The following is a 13,115-nucleotide window of genomic DNA, read 5'->3' as shown; positions in this document are numbered from 1 at the left end:
AAAGGAACTGTGCAAAGGTGCCAAGCTGTATTCAGCAAAAGGGACAAGGGTTTAGAGATGAAAAGTGGGAAATTAGTCAGGAGGAGAGGGCTGAAAACGCTGGTGGAAACCATTGCTGTTTATTCTTGTGCTGAACAAGAACGAAAAAAGAAAATGTAACCTTTCTTGGATGTGTTTGTAGATAGAAGGAGCATTTGTCCAAGGCCTTGGGCTCTTCACCATGGAGGAGCTGCGATATTCTCCTGAAGGGAACTTGTACACTCGGGGGCCTGGGATGTATAAAATCCCAGCATTCGGAGATGTCCCAACAGAATTCTATGTGTCTCTTCTTCGTGACTGTCCAAATAGCAAGGCAGTTTATTCATCCAAGGTATACCTGCGAGATCTGCGGGCCTCCTACTGCTCTATAATCCTGTGAAGCCAAGTGTGCTAAAGTAATGATGCATGTGTCTAAATAGTTAATCTTGCTATGCTGGCTTTATTCTGGGGTCAGGATGTTTTCCCATTCCTTACCAGAAATATGTACAGTATCTTTTATAGTTAGGAAGAACTGAAATAACCTGCACACTGCTGACTTGATGGTCCATAAGAGAGCACTAAAGAAGCTTTGTTGTACCAATTCTACTGTACTAGAGGCTGCCAACTTTGCCCTGCCTGTCAGCTCCCTGGATGCCCTTCCCTGGCACCAGAGATAACATTTCCAGCAGTGTCATTTCCCCAATGATATACTAAGATCTTGTGTCTTAAGTTTTCATGCTTTACTTTCTTCACTGTTTCGCAGTCTTCATGTCACCCTTAGAGCTCCATTATTAATCTATGTGTCTTTCAGCTGTTTCCAATGCAGTTAGTGCTGTTCTCTACAGTTAGTGAGGGCTGCATAGAGCGGGGCTGGATGTACAGCATCAATGAATTTACTTACAGTTCAGTAGAGCATTTAGAGAGGCCACATCTTCACCTCGATATGTCTGGCCTGCCTCCTTAGTATTTCTCTTGTCCCCTCCATCCATCTACACAAACAATCTGGGTGATTTGCGTTGATGAAGAAATGAAGAGGAAAAAAGGGGGGTGCGAGGGACTTCAGTACTAGATAATACTTGTGTAGTCCCCGAGGGAGGCATTTCTGCTGCTTTGCAAAGACCTCTAGTGGGGGATCATCATGCTCTCTCTCCAGACAACTCACCACTGCCTTATCTGAACTCCCTTTGCAGTTTTTTCCACATTTTGGATGGTGCTAATGGGTTAGTCCCTTTTTCCTTTACAACATTTCCTTGCTTTGTTAGAGAGCTTATATTTTCTCAGTGTCTCTTCTTTAAGTGTTCTGGGGGTTGTTTTGGCTCAGTCTTTTCTCACTGATCACACCTGGCAGACTTGGAGGTTGGTTTAGCTTGGGATTTCCTCACTAACCACATCTGGTAGACTTAGATTTACATCTTGAAGGTGAGGGGCTATTTTGGCTTGGCTTTCCCTTCCTGATTACATGTGGGAGACCAAGAAATTACAAAAGAATGAGAAAGGAGAACAACGCCTGACTCTCACATAGAGCTCGCTCATATTTCTGTTAGCATCATTTGTCCAGAGCCTGGACTATTTCGGTCTGCAGCCTCACTCTTAGTTTTGTTCTGTCTAGGCTGTGGGAGAGCCACCTCTGTTCCTGTCTGCCTCAGTGTTTTATGCCATTAAAGATGCCATCTACTCAGCAAGGAAGGACTCTGGCCTAAGTGAACTGTTCAGGCTGGACAGCCCTGCCACACCAGAGAGGATCCGCAATGCTTGTGTGGATGTATTCACCAAAATGGTAACAGCTTCTGGTTTCATAGTCTGCTCTCTAGGCAGCCTACCCACATGGAGGGTATGTGCTAGTCACATTGGTCCAGGTCTGAGACTGGGGCAAAATACAGAGGCTGTGGCCCTACTTAAGCAGATGATTTTTATTTAGTGGGTATTATCCTTCAGTTAACCAAATGAGAGACAAATCCACAGGCCAGCATTGCTAGGGCTTCCATTGCAGGAAGAGCTACCATGTGGTATCATGGAAGCTGCACTTCACCCTACCCAACATTCTCAAGGCACTGTCTGTAGAACAAAGGCACTGACTTCTTGTCCTGATGCTCCTGACCATCATTTCTTAAGGGATTGCCACCACTAACATATCTTACAGGTCTAATTTGTGATTTAGTGGTGCCTCTTGGGGAGAGAAAGTTTTACTGAAAATGGTGAATGTTAATGACTGCAGGAGTGTTCTTGGAGGCTGTGGGAATGATCTGAGGGAGTGCAGGATTTAACTCTGTCACTGTTTTTTCATGGACTCCTCTTCTGTCACTGTGTCATGAAAGGGCTGTGTAGGACTGTGTTCCTGCCCAGTCTTGCACATTCCTTTGGCTCAGAAAAACACAGCTGTCTGTCCATGTGAGCATCCTCCAGGCTTTCATCAGCTTGAATCCCACTGTGGTGAACAGCAAAACCTGGATATCTTCGTGCTTGTATTGCTCTCTGGGGAGCAGGACTCTGAAACGGCTTTGAGAACTCACACAAGCTGTTGACCATTGGGCCTCCAGGCAGAGCTAGGCACAGCCTCTAATAAAAGTGCCATGTGACAGACATCTCTGTGTTTTGAAAGACTGGAATATGAGTTCAGATCTTCAACAGTACAAAGTCACCTGCCTTAAAGGGAATGTGGTGGGGCACATCAAACCCAGACTAGCACACTCATTTGTTGCTACTGTTGCTGAATTATCTTTTTTTTTCTCCTCCTTACAGTGCCCTCCTGCTGAGCCAGGGACCTTTAAGCCATGGTCTGTGCGTGTGTAAAAATGAAGTTTGAGGAGCAAACTCTCCTCATGAAACTGAGATTGCACCGGAGGGACCACAAGGCAGTAGGACTATAATGGAAAAAAAAATAATCTGTTCATGTGGCTCATCCACTGATTCATGGAGCTTTCACATTTAATTGTCCAATCATTGTTTTCTCTAGAAGAAGGAATTGCTGCCAGATTATAGCTGTGATTTAAGTTCAAATGCAGAATAAGGAAGGTGATGTTATCCCGATACAACTGAAAAATCTTACAGGTTTCATTTAAAATTGCTGCAAGGATGGGAGGTTGCTGCAGGTTGGTTGTTTCTGTCTTTTTCTTCTATGGAAAAGATAAATCACCTGGTGACACTATGCTAAGGAAAGCTTTTGATGCATTGAACCTAGCAAAAGCAGTCCTCTAGCTGAGATGAGGGAGGGCATGAGAGGCACTGAGGGCTGGACACTGATGTGTCCACTCTGCACGCAAAGTCAAATATACACTAGAGGAAGATGAAAGAGGAGTTTTGATGTTAGCTAATGATGATGGTCTTATCTATGCAACAAAAGTGATTCTGAAGAAAACCCTAAAATATGACCAATATCTGATTTATCCTAAGTTAAACGAGGATTGCTATGTCTACACCAGAGCTTTAATGAATTTTTAGTTCACGTGCTACTTTATCTTCCCTGATTAAAGACAAAAACTGAAGGTACCAAGAGGACTTCCAGCAAGATGCAGGTTCATTTGACATGCTAAGCTTTTCCCCCTGTACCTCCACAACTTTCCTCTATCTTTTAGGAGGTAGGTATCTCTCTTCACAGGTTTTGTCACTGTCAGTTTTAACACTATACATCATATTCTCTCTAGATGATGACAGCCATGTACTGTACGTGCTCATAATGTGCAAACTTTTATCAGTTTCTCTGGCCCAAAACTTTATGAAAATGTCCTTTTTCTATTTTTGCACTCCTAGGATGTAACTCCATTGCCTTATATAAAATTTTGCTCATGTACTCCATCTGAGGAGGTCCAAGAATGTATGTACAGTTTGAAATATTTTTTGGAAGCACTCCAGGGCATATAGTTTGGAAATGTGTAGATTTGTTTCTCAAATTAAAATATTATAGTTCTACCACCTGGAAAAGGAGCATGTGAGTTGCAGAAAGTGTTTTGTGCCTGCTGGGCTTGCTGTGTAATTCTTTTAATAATTGAAATATGATATTGGTGTTTCTTAAGCTCTGAGGTACTAGGCAAGAACACATTTTTGTTTTCTCCAGAAGGCTGACAATATGCAAAAAACCTCTTAGAGAAGAAAATATGATCATTTGTGTGCAGGAACAGATATTGGAGCCTGTGTATCCCTGTTCTTGAATGTCCAAGAAGAGATACAAAATGCAAAGTCTGTAAGGGTCTGATGTCAGCACTGTTTAAGTGATATTGGAACTCATGAGATAACCAAACACAGTCATCCAAACCAGGCCAAGGAGAAGTGCAAAAGGAATGTAATGTGTGATAGTACGGAAAACTGAGAGCTACAGGCAGAGAATGTGATAGTGAGGAGCTTCCAGCATTGTCTCAAATGTTCACAAGAGGCCTGCTTCTTCTGAGGGTCCTGAGACATGATGTCACTAACAGGATGACTAAGTGCTCTTTATACCCCATAGTTCTGGGAACACCTTTATCATAGTTTCAGAATGGGTTTGCTGTGGTGACTGTCTGGTCAGGTGGATTTTTTAAAAATTGTATTTATCAAGTCTCTTGTTATTCGCTTTGTACATTGGTTTGATGTACAAAGTTCTGTGTAAATACAGTCATTAGAGTGGACTGGTTCAGTGTAGACTTTAGCCTGTGGAGCATTTTTGCTGCAGCATTGCTAAACCTCTGTTTCCCAGAGGTTTAGCAGTTTTAGGCTTGCCCTCAAGCCTGCCCCAGCTCAGGGTACTCTTATTGTTCTTCATCAGACACTGGCTGATAGAGGGGAGAAAAATCTTCCTTTAGGGGTGCACTGGAATTGAATTGAATGTAGATAAGATCAAACCCCTGAGGAGAGGAAGTAGGGGTAATTACAAAGTAATTGCAGAAACTGTTTTTGAGGATGTATGAAAAAGGGAAGCTTAGAGACTAACAGGAATTTACAGTGAGATCAGTGTAATAGCTGGCTGGGCTGTGGGGGGGACAGAGACCCTAAGGAATACAAAACTGAGGTTTTCATTTCGCCTCTTGGTGTCTTAACATTTCATACATTGTTTCCCCATGGAACTAAGACCTTAGGGAAGGACTGGGATCCACTGTAGAGGGCTGAGAGGAAGAACTGAATACTGCTCTAGTGTAGCCTGACTGAAAGTGTAGTCTGCACTACAAAGCTGCCAGAGGACAGCTCTCCTGCTCTGACTGTTCCGTACTGTCCTCTGAGGTGCTGCATCAGATCTTCACGCACATCTTGCTGCTTGGGATTTTAGCTTGCAATTGAGGAAGAAGGGAAAGCTACTTATGAAGAGAAAAATGTTCCTTTCCTAGTAGTTTTCAGTGAAATACAGTAGGGATGCATGATTCTAATGTAACACGTAATAGGAGATTTGCTGCTTTTCTCCTTCCAGAACTGTATCCTCAGAAAAGGAACTATGCCATCTTGCTAAAATGTAACATATTATGCACAATAAAGGCACTTAAGTAATAATTACTGTAGCTAGATACTTTGTGGAAGGGTGAAAGGATGCCACCTGATCTGATGTCTTACTGCTATTAATTGCATGTCCTTTCATGAGAGAGGGAGGCCAAGTCTTCAGTAATTGTTTTAGGTCAGTTGTAATCAACAGTTTTCACTATCGTTCTTTAACAAGCACTGTAAAATCAGTGCCTTTGTCACATGAATGTATGTGGAATTCTCTGTGAATGTCACAATATTGCAAAATAAAGCTAAAAAATATTGTAGAAACTAGTGCTGTGGTAGAAGTCCTTCATGATTTGAAAGCTGGATGATTTCAGCTCATCCTTGGTGTTACAAAGGGCAGTGCATCCTCATGCTTTAGCCATCTTCACTGGGCCCACTATATTTGTTGAGATGAGGTGTAGGGCTGGCTGGCTGGTACCTGGTCCAGCCTGCCATATTCTTGTCTCATTGCTAGTGAGAAGAGCTAGAAGCTAGGCCTGGCCCATGCTCAAAACTTATGTCTGAAGCAAGCATCATATCTGGGTCCCTCTTGAGCCTAAACGCTCAAGAGGTGTGAGGTCATAAAACAGAAACAGTTCACAAAGAACAGATAAAAACATGGGCTAGGCCAGACTGGCCTGGCCTTCCCTGAATATGAAAGGATTCTGAACATCACCAGTGGTTCCCCAGAAGGGTGTGCCACACTGTGTCATATCTCACTTATTTCTGCAGAGTAGATAGACTCCAGGTGATATTTTCTTTTGGGAGCACTTCCTATATCTGAACACAGAAGCCATTGCCAAACCTCTCTGGGGTCCCAAAAGGGGAGGCTTTGCTGTCCCATTACCTGCTGCTCCACAGTGCTGACAGCACCCCCAGACCGGGGCTTTTTTGACTGGCACACGGGTTCCCAGCTTCTCCTACCTTAGTTCAGATGCAAAAGGGAGCCCAGAGTAGGAAACAGCAGTGCAGGCAGAGCATGTATGGGTTGCTGTTGTGATTAGCAGCAAGTCCCACCTGCCCTACCCCATAATGTTAGTTTTACTGAGAGCTGTTTACCCCATCAGAGTTGGGGTGGGGGGGTCATGCAGTTTTCTAAGACCCATAAACACCATGTGATTCTAGTGCCTGGGCTTGCTTTGATATCCTGTTTCTGTCAGTGCTCTTTCTCAGCTGTCTGCTGTGCCTCCTGGAGCTACGACATGGAAAAGTGTGCTGCATGCAGCTATGGAGCAAGGGTCTGTACCCAGCTTGTATCTTGAAGTGCTTGCATTTAGATTAACACTCTCTGAAAGAGTCCCTCCAGCTGGGGAATTTCTTCCAAGTCTCTAGGATTCCAAGTTTTTTTGACAGAAACTGCTAGAAAATTGGAAAGCAGTAATGTCTCACTGGTAGAAATGAGACAGTTGCTCCTTCTGTTGGAGGGACAGCTCACTGAACACTTGCTCTGATAACCAGCTTTATGTCCACCACACTTATGTGTTTGTGAATTCAGGGAGGAGGTTTGTCCACAGGCAGCCCAGACCACTACAGCAGATGAGCCAGCTCCCTCCTGAGGAAGCTAAACATCACCAAGTAGTCATACTGGATAAGACAGGGCTGGCAGAAGCTAACAAGCAGTTTCCAAGCCATGCTAGCATTGCGCTGTCTGCTGTCTCCTGAACAAAACTGCTGAAGAAAGGACTGCTGCCTGTGCCTTGCATGAAAGTGGAGATCAGCCTCTGGAAAGTGTCCCTGACAAACAGCACTTTGGTGTAAGACCCTAACAAGGCCTCTATCTCTGTCTGGTTAAACTCACTCAGCTGTGTCTCTGGAGTGTGCTGCCAAGGGTAGGGAAGTGGCACCAGGAACATCACATTTTCCTTCTCCTCTAGTTTCTCCAAAAACTGCTGCCGTTCCTCCATCCCTGTCAATGGCACTTGGCAGTAGAGGTAGGTCCGACTTGGCACTCACCTTCAAACTCGAGAGCAGGCAGGCTCTCTCCTGCCAGTTCTTCAGAAGTGCAGTTACTTTACCTGGCTGGTTGCAGAAAGCTCTCAGTCTCTTCTTCCTGAGATGCTGAACATGAAGGAAGATGCCCAGTGTCAAACTGAAATCCTTCCTTCCTTGGGGCCCTAGGCATCTGGGAAACATCATTTGAAGATGGGGTGGGGAAAACCCAAAAGGGCCCTCTGCCCTGAGTCAACGTTCCAACATGGAAGGCTGTGGCAGGCTCTCTTCCAGCTATTCCAGTATGGAAAGAATATTGCATGAACAAAGAAGAAAGGTAGGAGACTGGAGATGAGCAAAGTGCTTGGTTTTGCTAGGGAAACAGGTTTCTGTCCCTGTGAATGTGTGAGGTCATGGACACCCAGATTCCCCTTTCCTCAAACTGCTGTGTTTCATCTCCAGGGTAGCTTTTCTGCCATGGACCCCCATTCTCCACTAAATTGTTTTTTTGCTTTTCATTGTTGACCAAGCTTAATCAAGGTGAGTTTACCTAAGAGAGTCAGAAATATTCAGAGATCAAGCAGTGGTAAATTGATTTGTAGCTACAAATATACTACCTCCTGCAAACCCTTTTACATCTATTAATTGTTTAACATCAGCTATCAAATATATGCAAAAGATTATTCTTAATAGGTCAAGGTGATTTAGGAATCCAAATGATGTGAATTCTTTTATCACTTCCATATATAATTTTTTTCCCCTGTGGATAAAGAGGCAAAAGCAAATAGAAACGAGAAAGCAACAAAGCAAATGTAAGAGGCAAAAATAAAAAGACTCTACAACAGTCAGTTTAATTTCTCAGATTTCAGCTTTGTATCTTACTCTTCTTATTTTTAATGTGAAGAGGAGTGCTCAAATGCAGAGGATGAATGCCTGTCTTGCTAATTTTTTTTTAGCATTAACAGGTCTGCCTCATTTGCTTAGTGTAGGCATTTGGCAGTCCTAGGGAGACAGTTAGTTTGATGGTTTCTCCCAGTCCTTGGGAAGTAAAATATTCAGGGAGGCTGTCACACAGGGAAAAGAAGGACAGTTAAAATTAGGAAAAGGACACCAGCAGTGCAGATATAAATGCAGCGGTGCCTGAAGCTGTCTTGTGCTACTCTTAGTCTCATCCAGCACTAGACCGACAATGTGTTCAAAAATCTAATGCTAACTTTGCCCCATACTGACTGGGACTGGAAGGGAGGGATGCATTTCTTAGGCAAGACAGACATTAATCACTGATACCACTGATTGCTCTGCTCCTCCTGCCTCCCCAACAACATTTCTTCCTTCCTAGCAAAGGTTTTGGGAGTTACTTCCAAACCTGAGATTAAAGTTCCCAATAAGAACATAGATGCAGAGGTTCATGGCAAGGATTTCTCTGCAGGTTATCCCATCCCCAGGGCTGTGCAAACAGTGTTTTCCAGGCTGAAGGCATTTTGTCCACTGAAAAAAGCTCCAGGTTATTTTCCCTACAGTACAGAAATGCTGCCAGCCATGCATAACCTCCACAGTGACCAGGCATTACCTCCTTGGCTGGTGGCTGGGCTCTGGAGAGGCAGCATCAGGAAGGGTGTGATGCCTAGGGCAGCCAAGATGATGAGGCAGGCAAGGAAATGCATTTCTCAGGTGCTACTGGAGAGTTGTGAGTCAAACACCATACCAGCAGGCAGGTGGGGACATGGAGGAAGGGTGCTGGGGAGGCTCCTGTGTTTGTTTAAGAGGAAACACACCCACAGCTAGGTTAAAGTACTGTTTGAGCAGCAGCTCAGCTAGGGGAAGGAAATGGCCTGAGAAGGTGCTTCATGCCCTACATTTACAACATGAGCTTTTGAGGCAGAATCTGCCTTTTTATTCAACATCTGTGCTTTCCTCAACAATGGGCCATGCCAGACAACTGTAGTCCCTGTGAAAAATGAGCCCTGAACCCACAGCCTCATGCAGGATCCTGTGGAGACAGTGCAGTGAGATGTCCCCACTCCCCTGCTACACCTTGCTCTCTGCTGGCTTTGTTGCTCAGTGAAGTACTGCTCAGGGGAACACTGCTGTGAGGAGCTGTGTACCCCAGGACTTGGGCTGAGCAAGCATTTGCTGAGCCATAGGCCCTGCCTCCATGATGCTTGTCGGTCTTTTAAAGTAGAAGCTTTGGAAAGGGAAGTGATGTGAGTACTTCCAGTGTCATGTGGCAGGTCTATGACTAGACAGGAACTGGAAACACTGAATTTTTTGCTGGTGGCTGCTTCAAATTTGTGACTGCTGCTTGGTTTGTGAGAGCAGCCATTTGCCGTAGGCAAAGCAGAGTCCCCTATTAATACTGAAAAAGGGGCACACATGCTGCTCCTTCCCTTCCCCAAGGAGCTGCAGCCTGTCTGGGGAGTGGGACAAATCATGAAGACCAAGGTGTCTGCACCAGCCTGGGGAGCATGACCTGTCCCTGTCCAGCCCCTTGATTAGCATGGCTACAATGTCTTCAAAATCAGGAAGTAATTGTTTACAAATTGCGTTTTCATACTGAGAGTTGCTGCCTGCTGCTAGCGGTGTCTCTCTGACAGCTGGCCACGGGCTGGCACGTGGCAGGGATGCAGTTTGTCTGAAAGACCCTGCAGCTGTGAGGGACTATAGAGACCAAAGGAGAAGGGATTGCTACCTCGAAGGTCGGGGAGAGCGAGCGGGTATGCTGAGCACACAGAACAGAGCAGGGTGATGAGCCACACAGTGCCCAATGGGTGTAAGTGCAAGGAGTTGCATGGTGGTCTGGCAGTGAAGCAACCCAGTGAGACAGAAACCTACCTCCTCCGGAGCCCAGTCTTCTACCACGGCTGGATTTTTTTTGTTGTTTGGACAACCGTGATTTTCCCACCAGAGGGTGCTCAACGCTCAAGAAACTCCTGCCTGCCTCCGGGCTGGCAGTGGAGTGGGGCTGTATGCAACTCTTCCCCATTGCGATTTCAAGAACTTAATTTCACGGCCATCAATGACCACATATGTGACTTTTAAAGTCTGCCGTGTCTCCTACGAGCCTTGGGAAAGCTGCTGGGATCTGGGAAAAGTCGTGAAATGCTTTTCATCTCTCAGCAAGGAGGATATATTTCCTCCAGGTCACGGGATCCTGATGTTATGAGATCAGGTGTTGCAGACAGACCCTGCTGAATATGCACCTGCAACCTGTCCCCCACAAATGCAGGAGAAGCAGAGTACAGTCTGAGGTTAAGGTGTGTGGGAGCAGGAATGGAAGGTCAACATTTCCACCAGAAGACATGCATTTTACTTTGAGCTGCAGAGACTTACTTCTCAGCCTGATGGGTCTTACAGCAGGAAGATGCCTCAGTGAAAGATAAATATTAACTGAAAATCATAGAATCACTAGGTTGGAAAAGGCCTTTGAAATCATCGAGTACAACTGTACCTGTTCACTACTAAATCATATCCCTAAGCACTTCATCTACCCGTCTTTTAAATACCTCCAAGGATGGTGACTCAACCACCTCCCTGGACAGCCTGTTCAAACGCTTGGTAACCCTTTCAGTGAAGAAGTTTTTCCTCATGTCCAAGCTAAGCCTCCCCTGGTACAACTTGAGGCCATAAATCAGTGCTACTTGCGTACCAACCAACAATGGCTTTCATGATCATCAGGAAATTACTGCAGTGCAGGGCTCTATGCAAGGCAGCGTATCCTGCTTTTTCCCCAGCACTGGTTAGCTGGTGTGGAGGGCAACACCAAGCACCTTCCCTGCTTTGAGTGACCAAACTGGTGCTCAGCAGCGCTTCTCCTTTGCAGCTCCCAAAAGTGTGCCCTCTCCAGATACACACCTGAGCAGCAGACCCCTCCAGGGACTGCTGCAGCAGCCCATCCAACCACCAGTGCACCAGACTGAGCACAAGGAGGTCCTTTTTTGTTAGTGTTCTGCAGTAAGGTTAATAAACAAAAGAGCAGAAAGAACGCTGCAAGTTATCTTAGTTAAGCAGATGGCAGTAGCACTTGCCTTCCTGCATTAAAATATAAAATATTTCAGCAAGGTCTGCCCCAACCACAGCCCTTGCAAGCAAAAGTACAGCTGAAACTGCTAGGAAGAAATGCAGTTTAATTTTTTTAAACAGAAAAAATAGTGAAAAATCCTCTTTTCTTTGCACTGCAAGGTAACAGAAGTTATAAAGCTTTATTAGTATGGGGCTTTTGGGAGAGCATCTGCTCTGCCTTTGTGACCTGCAAACAAGAAGAAAGGGCTCTGGAGCTGCTTGGGGCTGCTTTTGGGGTGGGGCTGCTTTTGGGGAGCAGCTGCATTGCTGTAGCTGCTTCAGCTGAGCTGTCCGGGGGCTTGTCCCCCAAACACAGGTTTCATTCAATTTACATGAGGTGATTAATTAGGGAATTAATTTGAGACTTCACTTTATTTAGGAAAATTCTTACTTACATGACATGAGGAGAAGCTGTTATCTTTTTCTTTGCACCAGCAGTAGGATTTCCTGAATAAAGATTTCCAGATTTAACCCCACTGTTGGCTCAACTGTCTTGCCTTGGGCTCCCTTTTTTTTTTTTTCTCATAGGTAGCAAACCCTTTGGAGATATTTGTTAATAAACATCCTCATCTTCTGCCTTCCCACATTCCTCCCACAGTTCCAAATTTTGCAAAGTATTGTCTTATGTGACTGTGACCTGCGGACACAGGTCCCCCTGTGTGCCAGTCCCCCACCTTGTTCCTTTCTCCTCTTTGTGCCTGCCTGTGCTTGTGGGAATGTGAACTTTGAAAAGTGATGGGAAATGCTGCCTCATTTGGTGAGGGAAGTTTTTACATTGCAGGTAAAGGAGGAGTGGATAGGAAACTTTTTTCTTCTTTGCCTTTTTTTTTGGACATTTTGACATTTGGACATATGACATTTACAGTTTACATGTGATGTTGGGTGCATTGCTTTTCAGAAACAGAAGCAGCCAGAGGAGGAATGAGCATCAGAGTATACAGGAAAAGTCTCTTGCCTTCAGGAAGGATGATTTTGAGAACCACTCAGTGGAGGGGGTTGAAATCAAACCTAAAAGTCAAGGGAGGGAGTGGATATTTGTGGAATTAAAGGTGCTGCAAGCTGAGTGATTGGCCTTTTCTCCATCACATCTCCTAATTCTCCAAGCTCCTTTCTGCCTGCTTGTGGAGAAACTTGGCTGCACATCTTCCTTTGACACCATGGCACAGACTTACCCTATTGCTTGCCCACAGGACTGCTTTAGTCACAGAGGCTGCTCTGGACCAGGAATACTTTCATGCTTGAACAGAAGCATGTCTGTAAACATCAGCTCCTTTAGTCTGATATTTGGCTTTTTAGCCAAATATTTGGCCAAAAGCGTCTGTGCTTGGCTGCTTCCTAGTGGACATGAATTGGAATTGTCTATATAACTCATATATATTTCCATATAACTATTGGAAAGGAAAGGAAAGGAAAGGAAAGGAAAGGAAAAGGAAAAGGAAAAGGAAAAGGAAAAGGAAAGGAAAGGAAAGGAAAGGAAAGGAAAGGAAAGGAAAGGAAAGGAAAGGAAAGGAAAGGAAAGGAAAGGAAAGGAAAGGAAAGGAAAGGAAAGGAAAAAGTTCACATTGCACCCAAGGAACAGAGCAGGTAGGACAATGTTTGGAGTGGTTGTACAACTCTGGTGCTTCCTGCTTTCCCACAGGCAGGAGCTGTGATTGTCACTTCTTATTCAGCTTCTCATCCTGAGA

At 44.8% G+C, this 13,115-nt stretch overlaps 1 protein-coding gene and 1 pseudogene across 2 annotated transcripts in view; one reads left to right on the top strand and one right to left on the bottom strand.

Annotated features, from left to right (window-relative positions):
• Positions 1 to 5,730, top strand: part of XDH (xanthine dehydrogenase) — a 54,292-nt gene extending 48,562 nt beyond the window's left edge. Inside the window, exons 35-37 of one of the 2 annotated variants that reach the window (XM_054061808.1) lie at positions 182 to 370; positions 1,628 to 1,795; positions 2,758 to 5,730. In XM_054061808.1, coding sequence (XP_053917783.1) covers positions 182 to 370; positions 1,628 to 1,795; positions 2,758 to 2,808 — 408 coding nt within the window. In that variant the 3' untranslated portion in view covers positions 2,809 to 5,730. The remainder of the gene's footprint in view (positions 1 to 181; positions 371 to 1,627; positions 1,796 to 2,757) is intronic. The other variant, XM_054061809.1, reaches the window with a different exon arrangement.
• Positions 5,731 to 5,868: 138 nt separating this feature from the next.
• On the bottom strand, positions 5,869 to 12,805 carry LOC128851651 (carbohydrate sulfotransferase 9-like; annotated as a pseudogene).
• Positions 12,806 to 13,115: the final 310 nt, after the last annotated feature.

This window comes from Cuculus canorus, chromosome 3 (genome assembly GCF_017976375.1).
Source record: "Cuculus canorus isolate bCucCan1 chromosome 3, bCucCan1.pri, whole genome shotgun sequence".
NCBI lineage: Eukaryota > Metazoa > Chordata > Aves > Cuculiformes > Cuculidae > Cuculus > Cuculus canorus.
The sequence above is the reverse complement of the archived record's forward strand: the minus strand, read 5'-3'. Positions and strand labels throughout refer to the sequence as shown.